This window comes from Littorina saxatilis, linkage group LG7 (genome assembly GCF_037325665.1).
Source record: "Littorina saxatilis isolate snail1 linkage group LG7, US_GU_Lsax_2.0, whole genome shotgun sequence".
Classification (NCBI taxonomy): domain Eukaryota; kingdom Metazoa; phylum Mollusca; class Gastropoda; order Littorinimorpha; family Littorinidae; genus Littorina; species Littorina saxatilis.
This window is the reverse complement of record NC_090251.1, coordinates 51327036-51354990: the sequence shown is the minus strand read 5'-3', so window position 1 is coordinate 51354990 and position 27955 is coordinate 51327036. Positions and strand designations below refer to the sequence as shown.

Sequence of the window (27955 nt, the reverse complement as noted above, 5' to 3'; positions counted from 1 at the left end):
TCTCGGTCCAAATTCGACTTTTCCTACCAAAGCCATTTTAATGGTGGATATTGACGATGGCAGGAAGAACGCCGGCACGCAAATCTTCTGGAGCGTTTTCTCAAGGTAGTCTGCCATCTAGTCCGTTAGGGGCCACCCCAAGGCCTCATCTGAGACAGGTGTACCCAAAACTACCTCAGGGCTCATATCTGTCCGAGTATGAACTGAGTGAGTGACACGTTTGTGTGCTGTTCCAGCTGGCAGTATTTGACCTGCTGTGGACTTATAAAACGCGAGTGGTTTGACCCTCCGCCTAACCCCCTTGTATGCCTGGCTGAACTCACCCTAGATTGCATGATTTAGGAACCCTTGTAGTTTTAAAATTGAGGCGCTTCGGCTTTCACAGGCTGACTTTGTACTTGTACCTGATCCAGCGATCGCTGATCATGATGTGTGAGAAGTAGAATCTAAACTTCCTATTCCTAACAGTAACAGTAGATGACGAGATCTGTGAGGAAAGGGAGACTAGGCCCTTACGTCATGTGTGTGTGTGTTTGGCTTTGCTGTAAGTGTGACTGTATTTAAGGAAATGTATTGTGCAGGGCCTCACATCCATGAGAGGTAGCATAGGACAAATGTCCTGGCCAATGTAAAAGTGATAGGACATTTGTCCTGAACAAAAACAAATCAATAGGACATTTTTTTTCCCGTAACAAAACGTAAATATAATTAAACTTGACTAGTTTCTTGGCACGAAGGTAAAAGAACAAAAATACTGTTCTTGGCAAAAAGTGAGCAGCTTTGACTGCCACAGCTGCCCCCTTTTCTTGTTTTGTCAGCTGTCGGGTTTCAACTATCTCCTTGTCTCTCTGGAGAGATGGCATTTGCACACTAATAGCATGGTCTTTGGTTTCTTGATGATCGGTAAGGGCCGATTTGTGAAAGTTCGAACAGCCAACGGTAAAAGTGTTGGACTTCCCTGTGTGCTGACATGAGGTGCAAAACAAGTGCCGAAATAATCACTACTGTTGATTGTGGGCAGTAATGGAAAGACAAGACAAGACATAAGTTTCCTCTCTGGGTCATGCGACATCCACGGGAATGATGTCGCCCAGCTTGAGACGAAGTTACGCGTGGGGGTGAGGGAGGGGGTAGTGTCTTTCTTCGGCTCCGATGTTTGACCATCGCGATCGACATTCTCACCTGGGCGATCGGGCTCTAACTGCTCTGGGGCTGGAGGAAGTTCAGTTTCCGTGCTACTGACTGATCCCAGAAAAGGGACAGAAGAAATTACACTTCAAGTCCCTTCCCTCATCATCTGTCAGTAGCACGGCATGTTTGTTATTTTCGGGGAAAGTGCGAAGGGAGACAACTCTCAACTGGCTTCGAGCATTCCGAGTTGCGAGCCTTGGAAACTCTTTGGTACTAGAGGTACAAAGTGTCTAATTTCGTCTGCTACACATCGCTTCGCAATACATCGATAAAATAGCATTCAAACTACTGTAAATTGAGAAGTACTGACGATGTCCGGATCAAATGATAGAATAATCGGACATTGACCACTTTGTGACAAAAACAATAGGACATTTGTCCTCCTGCATGAAAAATGTATAGGACATTTGAAAAAAATATCCTCATATGTCCGATGTCCGACGTGGATGTGAGGCCCTGTTGTGTGTTTTGAACTCTTTTTTTTTTTAGTTTTTGCCCTGCTAACGCTAATGGCTTGTTTGAATTTTGATTTGGGCTTGATATTTATGTTAAATAAATAATGTTCAACTTGAAGGTTATGGCTAGAGACATGGGTCCGTGACAGTAATGTCCAAATATCCATATCACTGACTTCATCAGACTAAAGCCAGTAAAGGGGCATAACTCTCGCATACATTTCACTCAATTTAAATGCTTCATTAGTTCATAGACGTTGTTGAAAAATTTTAATTGCATGGGTGCAACTCTGCCGGCTACATGCCGGCAGCCGGTTTTTGGTTTCATCGGCTGCCGATGTTTTTGTTCCAGGAGAGGGTTTTTTTGGCATTTTAAATACTAAAAAAGCTTGGGCCCCAACTTTTGCCGATTTTGGGAATTTTCCAGGTTGCACCCATGTAATTGTATTTTTTTCATTCACTTCTTCCGTAAGAAGAGCTGCCGGGATGCACTTTCAAAACCCAAGTACGTGTGACTCGGAGGGATTTGGAGGTGACACCGATGAAAATATGCAAAGTCACTTAGTTTTATGGCCTTCCATCTTTATTGGTTAGGTGCTGAGCCTGATAGACCGAACTCGGACTGTCACATCTGTTTGAGGCCCATAATATTGAATAGTCACAAGACCTTGTCTTCTTCCTAAAAGGACGCAAACACTTTTTCTGCCCACTACAAACTTTAACCGAACAGTGAGTTAGGCTCCGGCCACTGCCAAGTGATTATAAGATGTGCCGAATGGAGACTTATGACGTCAGAGACATGGATGTAGCCTGGACGTTAAAGTCACAGACCCGTGGCTATAGCCACAGCCTGGCGTCGGTGACAATGGATGTAGTCTGGACGCTAAAGTCACAGACCCGTGGCTATAGCCACAGCCTGGCGTCGGTGACAATGGATGTAGTCTGGACGCTAAAGTCACGGACCCGTGGCTATAGCCACAGCCTGGCGTCGGTGACAATGGATGTAGTCTGGACGCTAAAGTCACGGACCCGTGGCTATAGCCACAGCCTGGCGTCGGTGACAATGGATGTAGTCTGGACGCTAAAGTCACGGACCCGTGGCTATAGCCAACGCCAATGTTAAAATCATGATGATGCATTGATGGAGAAAGCTTTAAGTTTGATACTGCTTTACTAAGTTTAAACACAAAAAGTACCAGTTAAAAGCATTAACTTATTAAGCAAGTTAACAGCTTTTTTTCTTGGAGAATTTAAACAGAGAAATGTGCAAGTGACAAGTTGCAGCATTAACTTGATTAAAGGCAGATTAAATTACATATTCCTACTCCGAATCACATGTAGCATTGACACAATCGGAGATGCTAGGTTCTGAAAAGGCTAACCGTCTAAGGGAAGCAACCCCAACCACAAAAAGTGTAAACGTAGCCTTGGTAATGACCATACACCCGGGGAGTTACCTCCCATCGTGCATGCCATGTCACTACTGCTACTGAACACGTGGTTCATATCATTCGACCTTACAGCTTTCGAGGGAGCAGGTTGTTGATTTTTGGGCTCCCCTGTGGCTGCGCTGTTTGGTGTTGTTTTGACACCCACCGGCCACGTTACCGTCTATCTTGCCTCCTGCTTCGTAGTTGGTGAGCTCTTTCCATTTTGGTCATTATTTTGACAGGAAATTTGTTGTAGTTGCTGATTTTCGTCCGTGTTTGGACCTGTGATATTTCAGTGACTACTGTTGGCCGCCATTTTTGTTGTCAGCATGAGTTGACAGATTTTGTGGCTAGGCCGATGTATTTTGGAGGTAAACGTAATTTTACCTTCTTACTTGCTTGCTGCTTTGTTTAGTTGGTAAGCTTGTTCCTTCTTGTCTTTAGTTTGACAGGAATTTATCTATAGTTGCTGACTTTTTGTCCGTTTGGACTCCTAAATGCGTTTCAGTAACTTATCTTGTGGCCGCCACTTTCGGTTGCTCAGCTTTCCTGACAGCTTATTTATGTGGCTAGGCCTATGTTATGGTGAGGTTCTCCTTACTTTACCTGCGTTTTTGCCTTCTGCTTTGTTAGTTGGTAAGCCATTTCATATTTCGTCATTACTTTGACAGGAATTTTTGTTATTGCTTAATTTTCGTCCGTTTTGGACTTCTAAATTTTGTCCAGTAACTTATCGCTTGGCCGCCATTTTGTGTATCAGCGTTGCTGACAGTGGTTTACTTGGCTAGGCTTTAGCAGGTATCTACCAGTCCGTAGGACTGGTCGTGGTTTCGGATTTAACATGTTTGTTATGTTTTGTTCGTTACTCTTTCTGCCTCGAACAAACACTTTGTGGGGCAGTCATATACTGTTGTACGTCCTGTTTCTTCTCCTCGCCTTCTCTGCCGTTAGCAGATCAGGTGTTGCAGGTCTGCGTTATCTTTGTGAAGAAATTTTCGCGTTCCAAGCCTGCGTCTTCCGTTGGTCCCGCTGTCTGTGGGCGACGTCACCTTGTTGGCTTCTTTGACGCTTCCGGCCGAGACGTTGTCTAGGGCGGATGTTTTGCTTCTTCGTCTTCTACCGCTGTGGTGGGCGATTCAAGTAAGTCGAGCTGGTCCACAGGCCCTCGTGAGGCCGTCGGACAGTCCCTGCTGGGACACAGCTCTTTTCGGCGGGTTCACGACCCGCAAACCCCTGTTCGGTCGCACCCTGGCTTCACTGAAGACCATTGTGTGGCTGAGCAATGGCGGCAGTTGGTTCCGGCTACTTCTCCGACGTACGCACCCGCTGGGGTCGTTTCCGGAGTTGTCTAGCCGTTTCCGACTGCTGCGCTTCCGGCACTCGCCGGAAGCATAGGTCCCCCGATGTACGCACCCGCTGTGGTCGTTTCCGGGGTTGACCAGGTCCCCCGATGTGCGCACCCGCTGTGGTCGTTTCCGGGGTTGACCGGACGTTGCCCCCCGGGCATTCGTCCTCTGTTCAGTCGCACCCTGGTTTCCTCGAAGACCATTGTGTGGCGGTAGCCGTTTCCGGCGCTGCGCTTCCGGCACTCGCTGGAAGCATAGGTCCTCTGACGTACGCACCCGCTGTGGTCGTTTCCGGGGTTGACCGGACGTTGCCCCCCGGGCATTCGTCCTCTGTTCAGTCACACCCTGGCTTCCTCGAAGACCATTGTGTGGCGGAGCAATGGCGGTAGCCGTTTCTGGCGCTGCGCTTCCGGCACTCGCTGGAAGCATAGGTCCTCTGACGTACGCACCCGCTGTGGTCGTTTCTGGGGTTGACCGGACGTTGCCTTTAGGGCATTCGGGCTTCCGGCCTCCGTCCTCGCATTCGGCGCTTCCGCTTTTCGCGGTCTCGTCTGGTGCTTTCCGGCTCCGCCCGGATTTACTGCTCCTTTCGCTTCCACTTCCTCCCGGATGTCGGTAGCTGAGGAGCAACGCCAGCCCTTCGGGCAGGTGGTGTCTCAGCTCTGGCCGATGTAGTCAGCGTTTCAACCTTCGGTTGTCGCGTCGACTGCCGTTCCGGTTCCTGCAGCTGCAGACTTGCCGTCTTTTCTCTCTTAGCCTGATCGAGGCATGAGTTAGGACGACGTCGGGGGGGACGGATTTCCGGTTTTCCGGTTATGCCGTTTCACCGGCCTTCCACCAGTACGTGGACTTCGGTTTTTTCGCCGGTCGTGTCGGACATTCAGTCTGTCGTCAGCGATTCCACACGTGCTGGTTATTGGGAAAAAGGCTTAACGCTGTCCTCTAAGCTGCGGCAGAGGTCACGTCGAAGGTTTTCCCGGGCGGGGCTTCGGCCTCCTACACTTCCTGTCTGGAAGCATAGGTTCTCCATCACAAGCGCACGTAGTGGCTTGTCTGGGGTTGACCGAGGACTGGCCTACGGGCGTTCGGGTTCCGGCCCCAGTCCTCTTCTGTTCTGTCTCACTCTTGTTCCGTCGTGGGCATTTGTGTTTCACCAGTGCGGCAGCCGTTGTCGGCGTGGTGTTTCCGGTTTTACTGGAAGCATAAGTCCTCCATTTCAAGTACACGTTGCGGTTTTGACTGGAGTTGACAGAGGACTGGCCTACGGGCGTTTGGGCTTCCGGCCTCAGTCTACTCTATGCATCTTTCGCTTCCGTTTTTCGCGGTTTTGTCTGCTGCATTTCCGGCTCTGTTCGGATACACTTCTCCTCTCCCTGACACTCCTTCGGAGGTCGGTGGGTGAGGAACAGCGGCTGGCCTACGGGCATTTAGGCTTTTAGCCTCAGCCGGGGCAGTCTTCACTTTACCTGTTGGGTGTTGCGTTTACTGCCTAGTCAGTTCGGGTGGCCCTGGACGTTTCCCCTATTCACGACCGTCAGTAGGGGGATAAGTCAGGTCTTTTTCCGGTTGGATGGTTTTCCGGTTTCCGGTCATCTCATTCATCAGTTTACCACCAGCAACTGTGACTTCGGTTTACGTTCGTAGCTGAGCTATTCTGGTTCTCAGTCTTTAGTCAGCAATCGAACACGTTCTGGATTTCCGTCGCAGCTCAAGCTTCGGCTCAGGATTTCCCTTGGGTGCATCGACATTGGTGGCTTCCTTGTTGTCGATGTCGGACTTCCGTTCCGTGAAGATAGGATGTTTTTCTACTTCCGGTTCCTTAGTCACCTTTTGTAGGTACCACGGTTTGCAGGTTTTGGCTAGGCCATCTCCTCCCGAAGGTGGTATCTCTAGTGTTTTGGTTCTGCCGCGGTTTCTACTATGGTTCAGTTCCGGAACATGCTCAGCCTTGGCTGGCTTCGGCTACACGGGCTTCACCTTTTGTTCCTTCTTGCTTATTCAGCCTTTGGAACTTGCCTCCTTTCTCTACTCTGTTGGCCAGCCCTTGCTTGGGTGAGCATGGAGCAGATGAGGCTGCCCTTCCTTCTCTACGCTGCGGGTGTCGGAGGGACTCGTTTCTTTCGCATTCTCAGTTCCCTGAACAGTCAAAGAGAGTCGCTTAAACTTGGCCTGCAGTAGAGATTCAGTCGAGTAGAGATCACCAGGTCTCTGACTGCTTTACAAAGGTTGAAGGAAGGTAGGGCTAGCATACTCAGAAACATGCTTAGCAGAAGCATGCTCATTCCTCTGGTTAAGCTAAGCTGGCAGCCAATAGGCAGCCTTGGCCGGGCAACAGCCATTCCACGTTGCGGCGATGGTGGTTGTTGCCTTCCCGTTTCTTGTGGCTTGTGGGGTTCTCTGGCTTCAGGTTACCCCTGTTTGGCCACAAACGTTCGGACTTTGGTCCTTGTTGTCTTTCATCGAGTCGGACTCTGTCTTTCTCTAGTGATCAGACGCGTTCTGGTGTTTCGTCCAAACTTAAGGTTCACTTGAGTTGGCCTCGGAAGTTACATTCAGGTTTTCCTGAGGGGGCATTGTCTTGGACAATGGATGTTTGAGGAGTAGTTCTTTGTGGCTTTCCTCCCCTCTCTCAGGTTTTGGCTACTCTTCTCCTTCGGGCAGAGGTTTAGTTAAGGTTCGGTTCCTGTGACTTCAGTCTTGGGCCTTTCCTCTCTTCTTCCTCATCTTAGTATGAGGCGAGTCCGGATGACGTCTGTCGGGTCGGGTTTCCTTACAGTCGCCCGGCTACAAAAGGCAACTTTGTCTAGGGCGGTTGTCCGTTTTTCTCCGCGTTGGACTCTGTCTTCAGACAGGGACAGACGCGCTCTGGGTTTCTGGCCAAACTCAGGTAGGCTCTTGATTTGGCTAGGAAGTTAACTGCCTGTTTTTTCCCTGAGAACTCTGGTTTCGGGAGTCTTATGGCTGGCTGGCTTCACGGTTTACGTTTACCAGTCTTGGTTTTCTGCTTTCGGTTTTTGATTCACTCTCGATTACCGTCAAGCAGACTGTTTTGGGAACATTCTGGCTTTTAGCCATTTTGTTTATGGTTGCCAGTCACATCGGTTTTTGACCACCGTGGGTCCTCACTTCCGGTAGCTTACGCACAGTCGTAAGTGGCTGCTGTCGGGTGCTACCTCTCTCCCTGCGTTCGCAGGGACTGGTAGGGGATAACTGGCGACCTTCTATTTGTGAGTTTTCTCTTCGAGGTGGACTCTGGTACTTAGTGCTTGGATGTCTCTCTCTCGCTCTTTCGTGGGGATTGGTCACTCTTATTTTGAGCTGACTTCTTTCTCACAAGCCTTTTGGGCTTTACTACATCCCAAGGTTTGCAGACTTTGGCATGGTTGTCTTAAGGTCACCGCGGGGGTTCGTCCTTCTCAGTTGAGGGGACAACCTTACGCACGGATCTTCTCAGGACATTAGCATTTCCTTCCAGAAAAGGGGGGGGGAAGCTTGTCTTTCCCTTGGCTCGCCAGGGTTATTAATCCAAGGCTTGGGTCTATTCCTGTGCTGTTTTTTACGGCTAGGAGATTGGAAGAAGTGCTGAGCACAGCTTTCTGGATCTCTGAGGTTGTCTCTTTCGCTTTGCCTGAGATACTTCTCGGCTGTCAATCAGGACTTTCCTTGGTTCCCTCACTGCCTGTTGGCAGTGGGCCAGCCCTGGCAAAGGCTTTTGAGTGGGTTAGATTTTCTTTCCCACTGGGACCGCCCTGATTCTTTGGCAGCGGTCCAGGTTTTTGGCAAGGTTTTTTGAGTGAGTTAGATTTTTCTTTCCCACCGCCTTGTTTTTGTAATCTGCTACATGTGATTCGGAGTAGGAATATGTAATTTAATCGAAAATTTTATTGTAAATTTTCATTTAATAAATATACCTACCCGAATCACATAGTATATTCCCTCCCGCCAACCCCGCTTTTGATTTGGAGAATTTATTCTTTAGGTCGAATGATATGAACCACGTGTTCAGTAGCAGTAGTGACATGGCATGCACGATGGGAGGTAACTCCCCGGGTGTATGGTCATTACCAAGGCTACGTTTACACTTTTTGTGGTTGGGGTTGCTTCCCTTAGACGGTTAGCCTTTTCAGAACCTAGCATCTCCGATTGTGTCAATGCTACATGTGATTCGGGTAGGTATATTTATTAAATGAAAATTTACAATAAAATTTTCGAGTAAGCCTCCCGTAAACCATCACAGATACTGTCAGGCTTTTACACACAGTACAAACACCCTTTGATTTAAACACTCACCGCTTAAGAACATCCTAGGTGCCCTCCGTAAAGAGCGAGCAATTTTCAAAGAATTTATTTTTGCGTGGTTTATCTTACCCCTGAGCCATCGTGAACCTGTGTGATCCAGTCTCCTTTTTGACTCACATGCGAAGCAAAAGTGAGTCTATGTACTCACCCGAGTCGTCCGTCCGGACGTCCGGACGTCCGGAAAACTTTAACGTTGGATATTTCTTGGACACTATTCAGTCTATCAGTACCAAATTTGGCAAGATGGTGTATGATGACAAGGCCCCAAAAAACATACATAGCATCTTGACCTTGCTTCAAGGTCAAGGTCGCAGGGGCCATAAATGTTGCCTGAAAAACAGCTATTTTTCACATTTTTGACTCACATGCGAAGCAAAAGTGAGTCTATGTACTCACCCGAGTCGTCCGTCCGTCCGTCCGTCCGGACGTCCGTCCGTCCGGAAAACTTTAACGTTGGATATTTCTTGGACACTATTCAGTCTATCAGTACCAAATTTGGCAAGATGGTGTATGATGACAAGGCCCCAAAAAACATACATAGCATCTTGACCTTGCTTCAAGGTCAAGGTCGCAGGGGCCATAAATGTTGCCTAAAAAACACCTATTTTTCACATTTTTCCCATTTTCTCTGAAGTTTTTGAGATTGAATACCTCACCTATGTATGATATATAGGGCAAAGTAAGCCCCATCTTTTGATACCAGTTTGGTTTACCTTGCTTCAAGGTCAAGGTCACAGGAGCTCTTCAAAGTTGGATTGTATACATAGTTTGAAGTGACCTTGACCCTGAACTATGGAAGATAACTGTTTCAAACTTAAAAATTATGTGGGGCACATGTTATGCTTTCATCATGAGACACATTTGGTCACATATGATCAAGGTCAAGGTCACTTTGACCCTTATGAAATGTGACCAAAATAAGGTAGTGAACCACTAAAAGTGACCATATCTCATGGTAGAAAGAGCCAATAAGCACCATTGTACTTCCTATGTCTTGAATTAACAGCTTTGTGTTGCATGACCTTGGATGACCTTGACCTTGGGTCAAGGTCACATGTATTTTGGTAGGAAAAATGTGTAAAGCATGTGAGTCGTATGGGCTTTGCCCTTCTTGTTCCCATTTTCTCTGAAGTTTTTGAGATTGAATACCTCACCTACATATGATATATAGGGCAAAGTAAGCCCCATCTTTTGATACCAGTTTGGTTTACCTTGCTTCAAGGTCAAGGTCACAGGAGCTCTTCAAAGTTGGATTGTATACATATTTTGAAGTGACCTTGACCCTGAACTATGGAAGATAACTGTTTCAAACTTAAAAATTATGTGGGGCACATGTTATGCTTTCATCATGAGACACATTTGGTCACATATGATCAAGGTCAAGGTCACTTTGACCCTTATGAAATGTGACCAAAATAAGGTAGTGAACCACTAAAAGTGACCATATCTCATGGTAGAAAGAGCCAATAAGCACCATTGTACTTCCTATGTCTTGAATTAACAGCTTTGTGTTGCATGACCTTGGATGACCCTGACCTTGGGTCAAGGTCACATGTATTTTGGTAGGAAAAATGTGTAAAGCAGTTCTTAGTGTATGATGTCATTGCTAGGTTTAGTTACCCTAAAGGTCGAGGTCAAGCATGTGAGTCGTATGGGCTTTGCCCTTCTTATTTCCACAATGTAGTCGTCAGTTTGTGATTTCAATGCGACTCGCTGTAAGCTTATCTGCAATAGCACGTTATTATGTACCTCTGAATCTAAACGCAACAAACAGCTGCGATTCACACGAACTCTAGCGATGGCTTATGACTGTTCAGAGGAACTGGCGATAGGCATTACCGTCATCTGCTACGAGAACCACGACCTTGTGGACCCTGCTTCCGGGCTTTTCTTCTTTCAAAACTTCGAATTGTACTGATCTTGTCTTGATAAAAAAAGATTTCTTTTATGATTTAAGAATGTTTGTGTAACAAGCTGTCAATTTATTAATATTATTTAGATTTTAACAGTTAGGTCTAGCGCCAAAACGCACCGTCCAACTCCAATTGTCTGATCAGACAATCCGCAAAATTAATTCTTTGAAAATTGCTCGCTCTTTACGGAGGGCATCTAGGATGTTCTCGAGCGGTGAGTGTTTAAACGAAAGGGTGTTTGTACTGTGTGTAAACGCCTGACAGTATCCGTGATGGTTTACGGGAGGCGTACTGTGCCTTGAAGCAGATATTGAGATAAACTGCATCAGTGCATTTTTTACCTTACACTTGACTTAATGAGTTAGACTTTCATTTATCCTCATGTATAGTACATCACCTCATGTTTTCATTCTTTTTATTTTTCAGGCAAAAGTAGCGGAGGTGACTACACAAAAGTAACACGCTCAAGCAAAACCAGCTACACGGTGCTGCGCTCGCAAGACGACACGGACGCGGTGGACGCAGCAATCCCAGCGGAAGCGGGCAGCAGCACCAAATCGTTCGTCATACTCGGACTGGTTTTCCTCCTGTCCCTTGTTGCCCTGGGGGTGGTCTACAAAACCTTCCCCAAGTTGGAGAAGTGAGTATCGTGCGGTTAGTGGTTCTCCTCTCCGTCCGTCCGTCATTCGTTAGGTTGTGACCTGTAGAGGTTAGGTAAGTATGACGCCGACTGTTGATTGTCTTTGGTTGCGGTGTGTGGTGATGGGGCTGTAGGATTGACCGGTGCTTGTTTTGTGTCATCTTTATCAATTTAAATTTTAATACATTATTGTTGCAGAAAAATTTTATTGAAATGTGTTTGATAATAATAATAATAATAATAAATCACTTTTCCATAGCGCAAGTCCCGAATTCACAGCTCCAATACAATTCCAATAAACACACACACACGATATATATACAAATCATGACATTAGAAAATATAAGCACAGGTAAAATAAGGCCAAAAAGATCAATATGTCTGGATCCGGTAACATCGCCAAAAAAATAGGGTCGGTCGGTCGTTGTTTTTTTTTTAACGTTTTTTTTTTAAACCTTTTTCTTACGTTTTGTTAACGTCTTTTTACGTGTTGTTGTTTTTTCCCGGCGTCATTGGCCGCCATGTTTTTTTCGCGTGACGACGGAAACGGGAGGTAAGTCTCTTCGATTGTGAAGTCTCATCCCGGTTTTGTTGTTGTTGTTTTTTGGTGCGAAAAGCGAAAAAAAACTTTAGGGTCGGCGCTTAAAAATAGGGTCGGTCGGGTTACCGGAAACAGACATATTTTTCTTTTTGGCCTAAGTGTGAAATGGGGTAGCTTTTGAGCAGTAGGCATGACCGTACATCTACATTACCAGTGAACCAGACGAAGCCAGCTCTGACAAAGTGGTGGTGAAGAAATTGTGACTTCTGTTTTCATGCACTATCCTGCTCTACTGCAGTGTATCATTGTATAATTGTATCTTCACTAACCTATTTCATTCATTGAGTGGAACTGGAAAGCAAGGGGTTTGTTTTCGTCATTCAAACTGAGGAGAGACATCTGGCTTCAGACTCAGGCAGAGGATCCTGATCCTGTGTGCTGTTTCTCAGAACACTATAAACTAAGTAGATTTTATCAAAATAATTATCTATCAGGGGGAAATTTATTATGGTAGGTGGATGTTGTCCAGCTAAAGTTTCTCTTTCAGCTCTCTTTAAAAAGAAACAAAATTGAATTAAAATTAATTAGGGGGAAAATCTAGTAACAAAATCATGAGCTTGCAGAGCAGTTTGCAATTTTGTTCCTACGTGTATGTGAATGCGTGGTATTTGTTTGTAGGTTGCCCCAACAGTATTTATCAACAATACATGGGTGGGATTCTTCCGGTATATGCCGGAAATCTGGATTCGTAATGTCTGTGGTGACATTTTTTTGGGTTGTTAATTATACAAATCCTTCAGCGTCTGGGGCCCCCCCTTAAATTCTTCAACATTCATTACATTTTTCAGTCTTACCCATGACAATATATACATGTATTAATTTATCTGAGATGCTTTGTTTCAGTGACGAGTATCAGCATATCAAGTTACCGCGGGACATAGAGGACGCAAAGAACCTTGGCCGAGTTTTATCACGTTACAAGGAACGCTATTATTACCAAGTTTTACTGGCTATTTTTGTCATATATATATTGTATCCTTTTGAGCTGGGTTTGTACTTCACCCGCATTGTAGTTTTGGTTTCTCTGATTTGGTTTCAAATGAGCTATGGTCATGTAATTATTGTTTCATTTTTCCATAGTTTTTAAGTTATAATAATAATAATAATACTACGAGAATTTATAACGCGCAATGTATATCTCACCACAAGGCGACTCAAGGCGCACTCATACACAATCTTTCGTGTTAACAACTCAAGCATACTCATATACACTTACGCATATATATACACTTACGCATAAATTGCGTGAAGATGACAAGGCAACAACACAAACAACAACACAACACGAGCTATGGTCATGTAATTATTGTTTCATACTTCCATAGTTTTTAAGTCATGTAAAACACCCCGCGGGTTAGTGGGAAGAATTTACCCGATGCTCCCCAGCATGTCGTAAGAGGCGACTAACGGATTCTGTTTCTCCTTTTACCCTTGTTAAGTGGTTCTTGTATAGAATATAGTCAATGTTTGTAGGGATTTTGGTCAAGCAGTATGTAAGAAATGTTTAGTCCTTTGTACTGGAAACTTGCATTCTCCCAGTAAGGTCATATATTGTACTACGTTGCAAGCCCCTGGAGCAATTTTTTGATTAGTGCTTTTGTGAAAAAGAAACACTTAACAAGTGGCTCTATCCAATCTCCCCCCTTTCCCCTATCCCATCTCCCCCCTTTCCCTCGTCGCGATATAACCTTCGTGGTTGAAAACGACGTTAAACACCAAATAAAGAAAGAAAGAAAGTACTGGAAACTTGCATTCTCCCGGTGGGGTCATATATTGTACTACGTTGCGGGCCCCTGGAGCAATTTTTGAGTCACTTGAGAAAAAGTGACTCTATGTAATCGGTCAGTGTTAGTCCGGCCGGCCGGCCGTCCGTAGACACCACCTTAACGTTGGACTTTTCTCGGAAACTATCAAAGCGATCCGGCTCATATTTTGTTTAGTCGTGACCTCCAATGACCTCTACACTTTAACGATGGTTTCGTTGACCTTTGACCTTTTTCAAGGTCACAGGTCAGCGTCTAAGGAAAAATTAGACATTTTATATCTTTGACAAAGTTCATCGGATGTGATTGAAACTTTGTAGGATTATTCTTTACATCAAAGTATTTACATCTGTAGCCTTTTACGAACGTTATCAGAAAAACAAGGGAGATAACTAGCCTTTTCTGTTCGGCAACACACAACTTAACGTTGGGCTTTTCTCGGAAACTATAAAAGTGACCGGGCTCAAATTTTATGTGAACGTGACTCCCAGTGACCTCTACACTTTGACGTCTGCTTTGGTGACCTTTGACCTTTTTCAAGGTCACAGGTATGTCTTGAAGGAAAAAAATTGAAATATCATATCTCTGAAACTATTCATCGGATTTGATTCAAACTTTATAGGATTATTCTTTACATCAAATTATTTACATCTGTATTGTGTTGTGAATAGCAATTTCTTCCTGTCCATCTGATGCCTCATATAATATTCAGAACTGCGAAAGTGACTCGATCGAGCGTTTGCTCTTCTTGTTTTATGAGTGCTTTTGTGAACAAGAAACAATTAACAAGTGGCTCTATCCCATCCCCCCCCCCCCCCCCCCCCTTCCCCCGTCGCGATATAACCCTTGTGGTTGAAAACGACGTTAAACACCAAATAAAGAAAGTCGTGTAAATGATGTATGTTGTGCTGTTCACTTTGAGTCGAAAGGCGGTCCTTCATTCAGCCCAAAGTCGACTTCGGGAAGACTTTGTAGACCTGTTTACCAGTACCATTTGGGCGTATTTTGTACGCCAAATTATTATCGATACGCAAATACGCAACACACCCACAAAATACGCCTAAGAAAAGTCTAGAATACGTTTTCCGGTGTTGGTGTGCTGATTACGGGATGGTACAACTGATACCGGTTTCGATCGAAGGGAGATAACCATGACAGCGAGTCTTCAGCTGTGGAAACCTTGTTCAGTTGTTGGCACGTGTGATCGTCTGGACAATCGTGGCAAAATGAAGCGGTAAAATGTGCCAGTTTCGGATGACTGTACCAAGTCTAAACAGCAGAAGCAGCAGATTTTCTTGAAGAAATATAAGAAAGAGCCAGGAATTGTGGAGTCTACTATGGAAAAAAGTCATGCACACTGCAAGTATTGTAAATCAGATTTCTCCGTTGTCCATGCTGGGAAATATGACATCGAATGACACTGTAGTTCCAGATCTCACCTGGACATGGTTGCTGCAAAGAAATGCGCTGAAAGCTGCCAAGGAATTATGAAGTTCATTCCCGCAAAGCAAATCCTGCCAGAAGAAAAGGCTGTAGTCCGTGCTGAAGCAATGTTTTCTGAGATGATTGTAAAAATGAACTTGCCACTGTCAACCGCAGATGTTATTTCACGAACTTCATCTTTTCATTATTAATCTGTTTGGAAGACATTGGTTTAATGCTATAAACTGACAGGTAAATAAAATTGTTTTATCCCTGTTGTATTGGAAGGAGTTAAATTCTGAAGGTGTTCACAAGACATGCTATTCTCACACAAACACGTTTGCACCCACGCGTACATTTTCCCTAGCCCATATGGCTTTGCTTGCAAAGTACACCAACTTTTTGAAAAATACACTCAACTTTTTGGGAAAGTACTCTTACCTAGGGTTTGGGGTAAACAGGTCTGACTTTGAAAAGTCTTTTTGCCATAAACTCAGTGTTAAGGCTCCGTGCGTCTTTTTGCCATAAACTCAGTGTTAAGGCTCCGTGCGTCTTTTTGCCATAAACTCAGTGTTAAGGCTCCGTGCGTCTTTTTACCATAAACTCAGTGTTAAGGCTCCGTGCGTCTTTTTACCCAAAACTCAGTGTTAAGGCTCCGTGCGGCCAGCTTCGCGAAGTCTTTTTACCAAAAACTCAGTGTTAAGGCTCCGTGCGGCCAGCTTCGCGAAGTCTTTTTACCAAAAACTCAGTGTTAAGGCTCCGTGCGGCCAGCTTCGCGAAGCATATTTCACGTAGTCGACTTCGCCCAATTAGTGACAGGCTTTAGTCCCAGGCATTTCTTGCAATTACTTTAAATAATGAGTAGTACAAATTATTTCCTTAACACGTTGTCAGCTTGCAAACTTTTGCTATACCGGGGTCCATATTCCTCAGCATAATCTCCGGCTTTCTGTATCCCTTTTATCTGGCACTGCCACTTGTGTGCTTGGTGAGTGGATCAATTTGTTTCATAAGGTAGAGGTTAGATTGAACGTTCGAGTTTAGATTGAATTTTCTTTTTGAATAGTCATGGGTTGCACATTGGGTTTGACGGAATCAGTTGTGTGTTTCTTAGATCTCGGTTAATTTGTTTGAAAGAAATGTGTCTTTTTGTTGTTGTTTTTTACCCGAGCGTGGGGAAGGGGGATAGTGGCGGGTAGGAAAGGCTTAAGATGGTAGCTTTATAAGTAATACAGGGATCGCGTTAACGCATGTTTTTTTGCGTATTTGACGCGTTTTAAAATCCGCCCACGCATTTTCCTAGGCACTTATGCGTAACGCGTACGCAAAACAACTTCTATTCAAAACGGCATGCTCAGCAGCACATCCCAATACTGACTCAGACTATAGCACACGCGCGCGAGTTTAGAATCTCTAGTCTGTTCTGGATCAAACATAGCACAAGCGCGCGAGTTCAAATCTAAAGTCTGTTTTGGATAAAACAAAATGAGGTGACGTGCTCTCGGCATAAGAGTGTCGCAAGCGACGCAAAGCAACGCCGGTCGGTTTTCTGAAACAGAACATACACCCAAAATGCACTGGGCGTGTGGCGCCAAATCTAGGCCGAGAGACGCTTTCAGTTCAAGCCTGACATGATTTAACTGTGTTATAGTGTGACGCAAAATCGGTTCTGCTTTACGCTTTTTTTGGGCCGACATTGCGTAAGCCGTACGCAATTTGAAAAATCCTAGCGCGATCCCTGGTAATATGAGTTGTAGTTTAAATTGTCCTTAAGTTTTATGAAATTGAAAAGTGAAACTTATCTATGTGTCTATCTGTGTACAGATCTTTTACTTTATGAGCCTATAATTTATGTCAATCTGTAAAGTCTGAAGCTGATGTTTTCTGTTTGCAGTGCTCTGGGCTTGGTGCATCATTTTGTTACCTGTTATCTTATATGGTTGGGCGCCGCATCGTTCAGAAGTATATACCTGAGCGGGTGGCAAACTGGCAGCAACATGTGAGTCACATCCACTTTAACAGTAATGTACATGTAACGAAAATATAATATATATGTACCTGAGGGGGTAACAAACTGGCAGCAACATGTAAGTCACATCCAGTTTCAGGGTTTAGCCTGGAAGAAAAAGACAATGGGACATTTGTCCCCCTCAACCAAATTCTGATGGGACATTACATAGTCCAAGGCAAAAAGCGCAAAGCGGGCTAGGCGGTCCGAAAATGCTTTTGTCGTAAGATGCAAAACAGTTCTATTTGGTGCCATATGATGATATGAGAATTTGCCAGTGTATAATTGAGGTTAGTGTGTGTGTGTCTGTGTTTTGATCGATATCGCTTCTGTTGATAGTTTCCACAGAAGAAAACGCGCAAGCACAGATAGTTTGCAGGATTGGTTGAATACTTATTAATTACATGTTAAAAGCCAATCACAGCGCGTTTCACAAACTCGCAAGTTGCTTGGCTTGGCTTAGGTCATTCCAAACACTGAGCTCCCGTGAAAAGTGTGCATGGGGTGGTGCAGTGGTACGTAATCTCAGTGCGCCCTTTGACGCACAGAAGGGAATTCCAATGGGACATTTTGAAATGAAACCCTGAGTTTAACAGTAACACATTAGTATTGTATTTGTGCGTGGTGTTACTGCTTAAGTATGCCTTATGGTCAGGGGAGTTTACGAGTATCTAAACTAGGGATGCATAAACTAATGTGTACAATTTTAAATAGACCTTTTTGTTCTTGGACATTTCTATGAGTGGACCAGAACAAACATCCCCTTCCTGGTGCGCATGCAAACCTTGGACCTGGTGTTGACTTGTTCTAAACTGAACTGTCAAGCCTGTTTTTCTTACTTCCACCAAAGTAATAATTTACATGCCAGAGATCTTTCATTAATTCAAGCAAATATCTTTAACAAGTGTTAGCTGATTGTGATTCACTCTTTTTTTGTGCAGGTCGATCGTCATAGGGAACATTTGACCAATTACATCCTGTTTCTTCGCATCACCCCTTTCCTTCCGAACTGGTTCATCAACATTGCTTCACCCGTCATCAATGTCCCCCTCTGGACATTTTTCATCGGCACGGTCATTGGTGAGTGGATAGTCATTTTCTTGATCCCAACCAAGTAATGGTCCAGTGTTGTTCTCAGGCATCGGTCTTCGGTATTTTAACACTTTCTACCCCACCTATTTTGACCAAGTTTTTTTTTTTAGCCGAGACTAGTTGTGCTGCAGCAGGTCACTCGGAATAGTAGTAACTGTGTAGAAACTGTGAATGCAGACGTTAGATCGACGTTACAGGAAGCGACTGAAGCTAACAGTCTGAGCTGATATATCCGTACGTGGTCAGATAGAGCCATATGTGTGGGTACGGATATATCCGTACCTGGGAGACAATGAGTTAAGCATCCTTTTTTTGACTCACATGCGAAGCAAAAGTGAGTCTATGTACTCACCCGAGTCGTCCGTCCGTCCGTCCGTCCGTCCAGACGTCCGTCCGGAAAACTTTAACGTTGGATATTTCTTGGACACTATTCAGTCTATCAGTACCAAATTTGGCAAGATGGTGTATGATGACAAGGCCCCAAAAAACATACATAGCATCTTGACCTTGCTTCAAGGTCAAGGTCGCAGGGGCCATAAATGTTGCCTAAAAAACAGCTATTTTTCACATTTTCTCTGAAGTTTTTGAGATTCAATACCTCACCTATATATGACTAGAATGAATACCCGCTTCGCCGGGTAGCCGGCTTCGCCGGGAAGAAGTACTTAAAGCCGTACGCCGGCTTCGCCGGGTCCGAACAATGGACCCGCCAAGCTTAGGTCCCTCCCAGATTCGTGGAATGGGAACAGCACGAAAATGATTCAGTGGCCATAATGCCATTCCTGACCATATCGAGTCCCATCCTTGTCGACGAATGTAACCGTGTTAATCACCTTTGGAGGCGAACTCCACTCAAACAGGATTGAGCAATTTATAGCTTATCTGTAAGCCCTTTTGAACTGTTATGGCTTCTCAAAGGAAGGCCAGCACATACAATTACACAAAAGCCGCCAGACCACATCACAAACAGAACTGAACAATCCCCAGGTGTTGCTCAAATAGAGAGACACACACACACACACACACACACACACACACACACACACACACACACACACACAAACACAGAGAAGCCGTATCTATAGAGAGATAGATGACAGTGTATTTTTCGCGTGGCTATAAATTGATTCGACCTTTGCACTTTTACAGTGAGGATAATTTACGGGTCCAATTTACGTTCTGGACACTGCGGTGACCTTCTAAAAATAGTAACAGAACGCCGGGAATATCCGAAGACGCCCCACCCATACTATAGTGCACCATACGAAGGAAGGGAGGTAAACGCTGAAAACCTGGAGAAGATGAGAAGATAAGGAAGAGTTACTTATAATGGTGAAATGAACACAAAAACCAAAATCGGTTCAGCGCTGCGCGCTGAGAGCACGTGTTGAAATATCTCATCGATGATATTGTGTCCGGGGTGTAGCTGAATACGGTGTCCAAATTTGAAAAAGATCCACCGAGAACTTTGGCTTTGGTGTGTCGGTATGGGGGCCCGGGTAGCTGAGGTGGAACCAAAGTCGGTTCAGCGCGCACAAAATCGGTTCAGCGCTGCGCGCTGAGAGCACGTGTTGAAATATCGACCAGGTTGTGTCCTGTCCCGGGTCTACCTGAATATGCCCACCAAATTTGAAGCAGATCCATCGAGAACTTTGGCCGTGCATCGCGAACTCACACACAGACACACACACAGACACACACACAGACACACACACAGACACAAGTCGTATATATATATAGATATATAGGGCAAAGTAAGCCCCATCTTTTGATACCAGTTTGGTTTACCTTGCTTCAAGGTCAAGGTCACAGGAGCTCTTCAAAGTTGGATTGTATACATATTTTGAAGTGACCTTGACCCTGAACTATGAAAGATAACTGTTTCAAACTTAAAAATTATGTGGGGCACATGTTATGCTTTCATCATGAGACACATTTGGTCACATATGACCCTTATGAAATGTGACCAAAATAAGATAGTGAACCACTAAAAGTGACCATATCTCATGGTAGAAAGAGCCAATAAGCACCATTGTACTTCCTATGTCTTGAATTAACAGCTTTGTGTTGCATGACCTTGGATGACCTTGACCTTGGGTCAAAGTCACATGTATTTTGGTAGGAAAAATGTGTAAAGCAGTTCTTAGTGTATATCATTGCTAGGTTTAGCTATTTGACCTTGACCCTGAAGGTCAAGGTCAGGTCAACGTCAAGCATGTGAGTCGTATGGGCTTTGCCCTTCTTGTTTATCTGAACCCCTGGCCGGTCGACCATCCGATAGTTTTGACATGTCGGAAGTCTTCTGACAGAACATTGTATCTGTAACCAGGGCACTGGACCTAGCTAGATACATCATTATTTTTAGTCCAGGTCCGACTGATCTAATAGCAAGATCTGGATCAGCACTTTTCAGGACGTGTACGGGTAACGTCATCAAATCTAGTTTTTACGTCAAGCGTTTGCCAATATCTGCAGTCTTGGTGGGAGCAAAACAACGTATGCATTTGGAACATTGGAGAAAAAAGTGAGTCATGGGTGACGCATTATCTACACGTACATGTACAGGTCTTTGCTACACGTTCGACCATCTAGAACACTGTATTGTCCTCTCAGTGGGGGAACAACATTGATGGTCACACTATGGGAGACGGAGGCGGGACTGGGGGCAGGCTCTAGGCTAGGTATCTGTTGTTGGCTGTTCATACATAAATGTAAAGTGGCTGATTGTTGTGGCTTGGAGTTTGTCAAATGTGTTTCTGACAAACTTGTCAAAGGTGGCCTTATAATAAATAATAATAATAATAACGGGCATTTATAAAGCGCCTTATCAGAAGTTCAAAGCGCGTGACAACAATACATGTACCGTACTTTCCGGGTGACAAGGCGCTTTGTTATCTAAGACGCACCCCCTTCTTTTTAAAAAAAAAATTGTAATCCAGTCACCCATTGGACGCAGGGGGCCGATAGGGCGCATCAAAATGACCCAGTTTTTGCCATGAGAGGTGGTTTCCCTGTCATATCTGAGGGAGGAAACACTTCCTGCATCGGGGTCAGTGACCGGTCAGTGACCGAGTTTAACAGAGTGGAAATCTGTGTGTGCGGCCAGATCAAAGGCAGGGCAGTACCTAGTAGCTGAAACATGCATTATCACAAGTTGTTTGACTGGTACTCAAGCGGTCTCTTTGATTTTTTTCGTATTTCATACACGGATTAGGCGCTTCGTTATACAAGACGCAGGGGTCGAACTCGAGGAAAAAAGTCGCGCCTTATGACCCGGAAAGTACGGTATACAAAAATCATACAATCACTGTCAGATTCAAACAACACATCATGCACATCTCACATCCCCAGACTCTATGTTTATGGTTGACACTCTGATTTTGAAAATGACTCCTTGATTTTTAATACAATAATAGTGAATCAACAAATGAATGGGACAGAGGACTGTCTTCGGGGAAAATCTGGCTTGGTGGTAACCCCTGAGAGCATGGACACAATGTTCGGTGTAAGAATTGAGGAAAAGGGTGGTTGGGTTAACACATGTAATGACTTGGATGAAATGTTCGACAGAGGAAAAGAAAAGCTTCATTTGAAAACAAAATCACAGTGGGGGTCGAGATACCGTGTCGCTATATTGGACCTGTAATTTAAACTAAACGCCAGAAGATGTTTCTGGTTTGTAACAGCATTGCCATTGTGTCTCACCTGTTTTATTGGTGTGTGTCAGGTGTGGCACCCCCCTCTGTGGTGATGATCCAGGCCGGCCAGACGTTGTACAAGCTGACGTCGTACGGAGACACCTTTACCTGGGGATACTTCGGCCTGCTTGCCTTCTTCGCTCTTCTCTCTCTCCTCCCCGTCATCTTCAAAAAGAAACTGCGGGAAAAGTTTGACTAGCTGGCGGCGGGGGTGGGGGTCATGAAAGGGGCTGTTGAACGACGAGTGGGTCTACCTGTGAAGATTCCGCATGATCATGTCGTCTGAACAAACATGAGCGCCGTTTGGTTTTCAGATCTGAACAAATGCGAGTGTGGTTTGTTTTTTCAGGGAACATGATTATGCGGTCTGAAAAAATGCGAGCGTGATTTTGTTGTCAGGAAACATGATGTGATCTGAGTATGTGTGAGCAAGGGTTAGAGCTTAGAGTGAATGTGGTTTACTGAGCATCTATGATCATGGTTTTCAGGGAACATGAACATTGTGTGATCTGACTCTGAAAGGTTTACCTCTTGGATTGGTTTGCTTGTAACTTCTGATTTGAGAGTTTTTCTTGTGCCCAGTTCAAAGGGCCTGTGTGATTATGTGAGGATGTCTTATTCGCAGTGAACATGGTCATTGGTATCGTATGCAAGAGGCTGTAGACGCAGAGACGTGTGTTTGAAGAGTGCATGAACTGATGCTGTTGTGTCTTTACTGTGGGTAAGCAGAAAGTCAAATCTAGTGGAATTAATTATTGTTGGTTTACCTTTCGTTGTAGTTTCCTAGTTGAGTTCTAAGTTGTTCATGATTTGAATTAATCAGCTGTTCTTTGTTATTGAAATTTGGTTGTTGTTGTGTTCTGCTGTTCCTTTGGCGTTGGTAAAATAAGGATTTGGTATCATTTCATGCTTTGGTATATGATAACTGATTTCTTTTTAAAAACTTATAATGTTAGCGATTAAGACATCTATTTTTGGATGTGGATAGTTTTTCGTACAAAAAAAGTTCCCTTCAAAAGGAAGAATGGAACATTTTTTTTAAACTTTGCAACTTTTAAAATTCTGTTAGTCGATTTATTTTCTTGTGACTGGTTTCTTAGATACAAACATTGTTTAGTGTGTGGTAGTACCAAGAGGTCTTATAATTTTGTGGCAACAAGAGGTCTCTTTGGTACTAGAACTATTTAGCGTATGGAATGATGCAGCGAATGATGTTTTCAGTTAAAAGCCCTTAACTCAGACCTCCACCCCCACCCCCTGTCCAGCTGTGTACAGTTGGTAAAGCAGTTTTCATACATCTAAACCATCCCACCTTCATGTGCTTTCCTTCTTAGAGAACTAACCCATCTTTGTGGCTCTGTCAACACTAACAGTAACAAAGGTTTAACATTAGAAAATTACAGTTTTCAGACATCTGAGCCAATCCACTTACTCTCACTTTCCTTCAGAGAAAACTAACCATCTTTGTGGCTCTCAAACTAACAAAGGTTGATTGAATTACATATTCTTACTCCAACTCGCATGTAAGCATTGACTCGATCTCATATGCTAACATCAGAAAAGTGCAGTTTTCAGACGTCTAAGCCACCCAACTTACTCTCACTTTCCTTCAGAGAAAACTAACCATCTTTGTGGCTGTATTGATGTTTAATTGAGGGCAATTTACAAAATGATAAATTATAAAGGTACATCTAGGGCACCCCACTCACACTTGCTTTCCTTCAGAGAAAACTAACCACCTTTGTGGCTCAATTAATGCTTAACAGAGGGCAATTTATACAACGATAAATTCTACAGGCACATCCTGAGCTGTGAACATTGTAAACACTAAGCTCAACATTCCTTGTAGTTGAGTTCTGTCTTAACATGCACTCTAAACCTCTCCCCTGTTTCTTATTGGCGAGTGGGGCGAGGAAGTACCGTTTCTTGGGCACATCTCGCCGCGAGTGACGCTAGAATTCTCGCCTCGAACGCTAGGTAGCTTTGGGCTTACTCGCTTGGCAAAAAAACATGGCGACCACGCAGCTGCCCATCCGATTGGCTGTCCATGGTTTTTGACCGGCCAGTGCAGACGACCTTTTCGGTATCAACCAATGGTGTTTAATTCTTGCATAGCGAGCCATTAAACCGTTTCATAGACACTCTCGCCTCCTAGCTTCGCGAGTGGCTAGCCGAAAGAATATCTCACCTGAAAGAAACACGCGTCTGGTTTAGCATTGACTTCAGACTGTTTCAAGTATCTGGCTGAACAAAATTGGTATAACAGAACTATAGTTTTTATAATTACGGAAACAGGGTTAATTTTTAAAGTTTGATTGTCCTGTCCTGGGAAAAAATTGCAGTACAAAACCTTAGTGCCGATTTGAACAATTTCTATGCAAAAGAAAAGTTGCAAGAGTGCTGAATGTTGGTAGTTGCTGGTATGTTTGGCTGCGTACTCAAAATCAACTGATGAACCCAATACATTTTCTGTGTGTATATGCAAAGAATTTACAGCTGATTTCAGGCATCAAGTGAGGATGTGCCATATTTCATTCCATTGTCTTCTCTCTCTTTCTTTCACCATCTGTGCCAGATCATCATTCATTGTCAGACATATACATTGCACCAATTTCTCTGTATGCTTCTTGATGTTGTTGACGGTAGACAAGAATCGTGTAACCAGTAGCTGACATGGCCATAGGTCATCTTCATTGTTCACTTTAGTGTTGTATTTTTGCTCTTGGAGGTTAGAGTTATGCGCTCTGTCGTTGCAGTAGAGGCTGTAGATAAACTCGATGAGCTACTTACTTTCTTCAAGTAGTTGTTATCTCACCAGATGAAAAATTTACAAGCTTTACGTAATTGCTTTCTGTCACTGGTAACTGTTTTCCTTTGAGCTTTTTTTCCCACAATGGGTTCCCAGTTTACTTGAAACATGTCTTGTATCACAGAATTGATTATTAGTTAAGACTGATTCTTATACTTCATAGATGCAGTCATATCAACCATCGCCACAGCACATTTGTAGATAATTTTAAAAAATCCATTGTGATGATCTTGTCCATTCAGATGTTATACACAGTTGAGAAAGCTTACAGTTTCATGATTGTAATATTTTATGCCGAGTTTGTTGCCATCATAAAGACATTGTCATTTTATATTGTTTGGGGAAAATTGTGAAATATACAGAAATGTTCCATCCCGTTCCCCTGGTTTATTGAAATTTGTTAAAAATTTGTTGAGGTGTTGGTTGTTTATGTTATCATTTCATTACTGTTTAGGAAAAAAGGTAAAATATACAGAAATGTTCCATCCCGTTCCCCTGGTTTATTGAAATTTGTTAAAAATTTGTTGAGGTGTTGGTTGTTTATGTTAACACAGTTATGTCTGTACAATGTTGAATTTTTACCTGGATAACAAATCATAGGTATACACACTAACTTATGTATGCAGAATAGTCAGATAACATGCTATCTCATTAAGTGGTACTAAACAGAAAAAAATTAATGATGCTCATTTTTGAATGGTTCCTTAAAATGTTAAAACTGAAATTGGACACATGTATAATGATTTTGCTGTTCTGGGTTAGTAAGTGTTGATTGACACCTATACATTCATTCCAAAGCTCCCAGGTATTTGAGTCAACTAAACCACATACTACAGTATGCTCAACTCTTACCTCTCATTTTCCCTACCCTCTCTCACCCCAAGCCTGATATTTTCGGGCAACGCTACCAGTTGGTTTGATCTCAAAAGAATTTGAATACTAGTGTTGTTCCTGTCAGTAAAAACTCATTTATGCAGTTTTTTAAATGTGTAACTAACTGTATTTAATAACTGAAGACTTTTTGCTTTTGTGGATATTTTGCAGTTGTTTTTATTTTGATAGGATGAAGTCATCTTCTGGGCAGCTGTTTCATTTGTACACCAAAATCATTGTCAAATGCTAAATGTTGAAGATGCAATTTGTATATTTTTTAAATGAACTCCCCTGACATAGGCAGTTGTATTATAGGTATATTATAGTATACTGCTTACGAGCATCAGCATTTTGTTCACATACATGTAGTGTGCAATTGATGAGATCGTCTTGTGCAATGTGAAGATCTAAACACAAGCAGCTTAACGTACTCAATTCCCATGGATTAAAGTAGCGCAGTCTTAGTAAGAGATAGAAAACAGTGTTCTTATTTTGAATTGGTGCTTTGTAGTTTTTGTCACTAGCAGTTGCTCAATTTGTGTCCGTAATTCCGCAGTAGTTATGTTTTGCTATCACTGTTTTGGTTTTATTCATTTTCCACAATGTTTTCCCAAGGGGCGTTAAAGAATAACTAGTTTACTTGGATGAAAAAAAATTAGGCTGGACTGGAGTCTAGTATTGTGCTATTTAGTCTAGATATGTGAGCTGAAGGAAGACGTTGATCTGCAGTCTTGTAGTAATTCATTCATATTTTATCGGGAAGTCATGCAGTCATGTAGTCAGAACCTACAGTATTTCATAGATGTTTTGATGGTTGAACTTACAAGAGCTTGCAAAAGTGCGAATTCAGAATGTTCTTCCTTGAGTAATACATGTATCTCCAGAAAATCAAAATGCATACTATTGCACACATTTCATAACGCACACACATAATCAGTATGAACATAAAAAACACTAGTCTTTGTGGTGCCTTGAACTAGGGCTCTAAATGAAGTTCGGTGAAGTGAACTACTCTGGTACTTTTGCTTGCTTGCCACGTTTTTTGTTTGTTTTTAATTTTTGCCTTTATGTGATTTTCAGTACATATTATACAGTCTATCCTTTGTGATCCTTTCAATGTTAACTATGGCAGATTGTAGACACAAGAGAAAAAAGAGTACATTTAAACCATTTCGTAAGGTCACTGAAATCGGTGTTTGAAAAGAAGAGGATTCAAGAGTGAGTTCCGCTGTGAGCACAATTTGCTGCACCCAGAAGAAACGATGCAGTGAACTGTTTGCAATATTGTTGTGTGCTTTTCTGACTTGCATTAAAAGCACAAGTGTTAGACCAACTACGGCTATTCCACTACCACCCCACCCACCCACCCAAAAAAAGAATAAAGAAAAAGAAAATTATTTCATCTGGCTGAACATGAAAGCTCAAACTAGTTTCAAAAGTAAGTTCAAACCAGTTTCAGAAGCAAGTTGTTCAAACCGATTAATACTCGGTAGTTTGTCTTTACCATGTCAAAGTAATTTAGTAACAGAAAAACTTCAGTAAGATCTCCTTAAAGCAGTTTAAGTACTTGAATTTGTAATGTATTTTTGCAATATTCAGAAATGCACATTAACTTGACTGAGCATTTCGGCAACATCTCATGCCTTGTGTTAACATAAACATTCTCTTTCACATGTAATGTATTAAAGCGTTTTATTTATATCAACATTGTATTTTTGTAGTCATGATGTGATTGCGTGTTTGTGTCAATATGGTTTTTTTTTTACATAGAATGTCTTCATTACACACACACACACACAGAATGTCTTCATAACAAACACACACACACACACACATTACAAACTGAGAGGAAAAATTAACATCACAGTTTTATATCAGAAATAACCTTTCACAATAACATCATGCATGCATTTCTACATTGAATAATTCTTTATAGAACTGGACATACATTGGCACAAAAACGCCACTACTATATAAAAAATAAAAATAAATAAAGAGTTCACTAATGAAAACGAGCAGGACATTTTGTGAACAGAAGAAGGGTGAATACCTAATAAGGTCAAAACAAAAATAATGAAAATCCTTACTGTAATAGAGTTCAGCGGCGAGCGCTATATATAAGGTTGCACAATACATATAAGATTAACAATCGTACAAAATTGTATCAAGACATTATTGCATAGCGTACACTTCTGTGTATGAAAAACGTGACCGTAAATGTTTGTTTACTCCATAAATATGCGAGCACTAAAACCAACAAGCGTATATGGTAGAAAGTGTATGTCAAACGTTTCCCTTTCAATTTTTCTTCAGCAACCGTCAAATAGGTTTACACAAGCTTTGTTCTTCCGCTCCATGAAATGAAAATTTAATTTCTGTACCACTCAGAAAATGATTTGGCTACTGAATTCCAAA

The 27955-nt window shown here is 43.1% G+C and overlaps 2 protein-coding genes across 3 annotated transcripts in view; one reads left to right on the top strand and one right to left on the bottom strand.

The window, feature by feature from the left end:
- The window catches only part of LOC138970230 (trichohyalin-like), a 113876-nt gene extending 104671 nt beyond the window's left edge, over positions 1 to 9205 (bottom strand). The window contains exon 1 of the mRNA XM_070342725.1: positions 9074 to 9205. The gene's annotated coding sequence lies outside the window, so the exon portion shown is untranslated. The remainder of the gene's footprint in view (positions 1 to 9073) is intronic.
- LOC138971762 (transmembrane protein 41B-like) lies at positions 31 to 27245 on the top strand. 2 transcript variants are annotated; one of them, XM_070344564.1, is made up of 7 exons: positions 31 to 105; positions 11061 to 11274; positions 12719 to 12847; positions 15955 to 16048; positions 16955 to 17059; positions 18010 to 18148; positions 21888 to 27245. In XM_070344564.1, the coding sequence occupies exons 1-7, from the start codon at positions 57 to 59 to the stop codon at positions 22055 to 22057; spliced, it is 900 nt and encodes a 299-aa protein (XP_070200665.1). In that variant the 5' UTR covers positions 31 to 56; the 3' UTR covers positions 22058 to 27245. The 2 variants fall into 2 exon arrangements, with proteins under 2 accessions (XP_070200665.1, XP_070200664.1); XM_070344563.1 differs by having other exon boundaries at positions 49 to 207.
- The last annotated feature ends 710 nt before the right edge of the window (positions 27246 to 27955 follow it).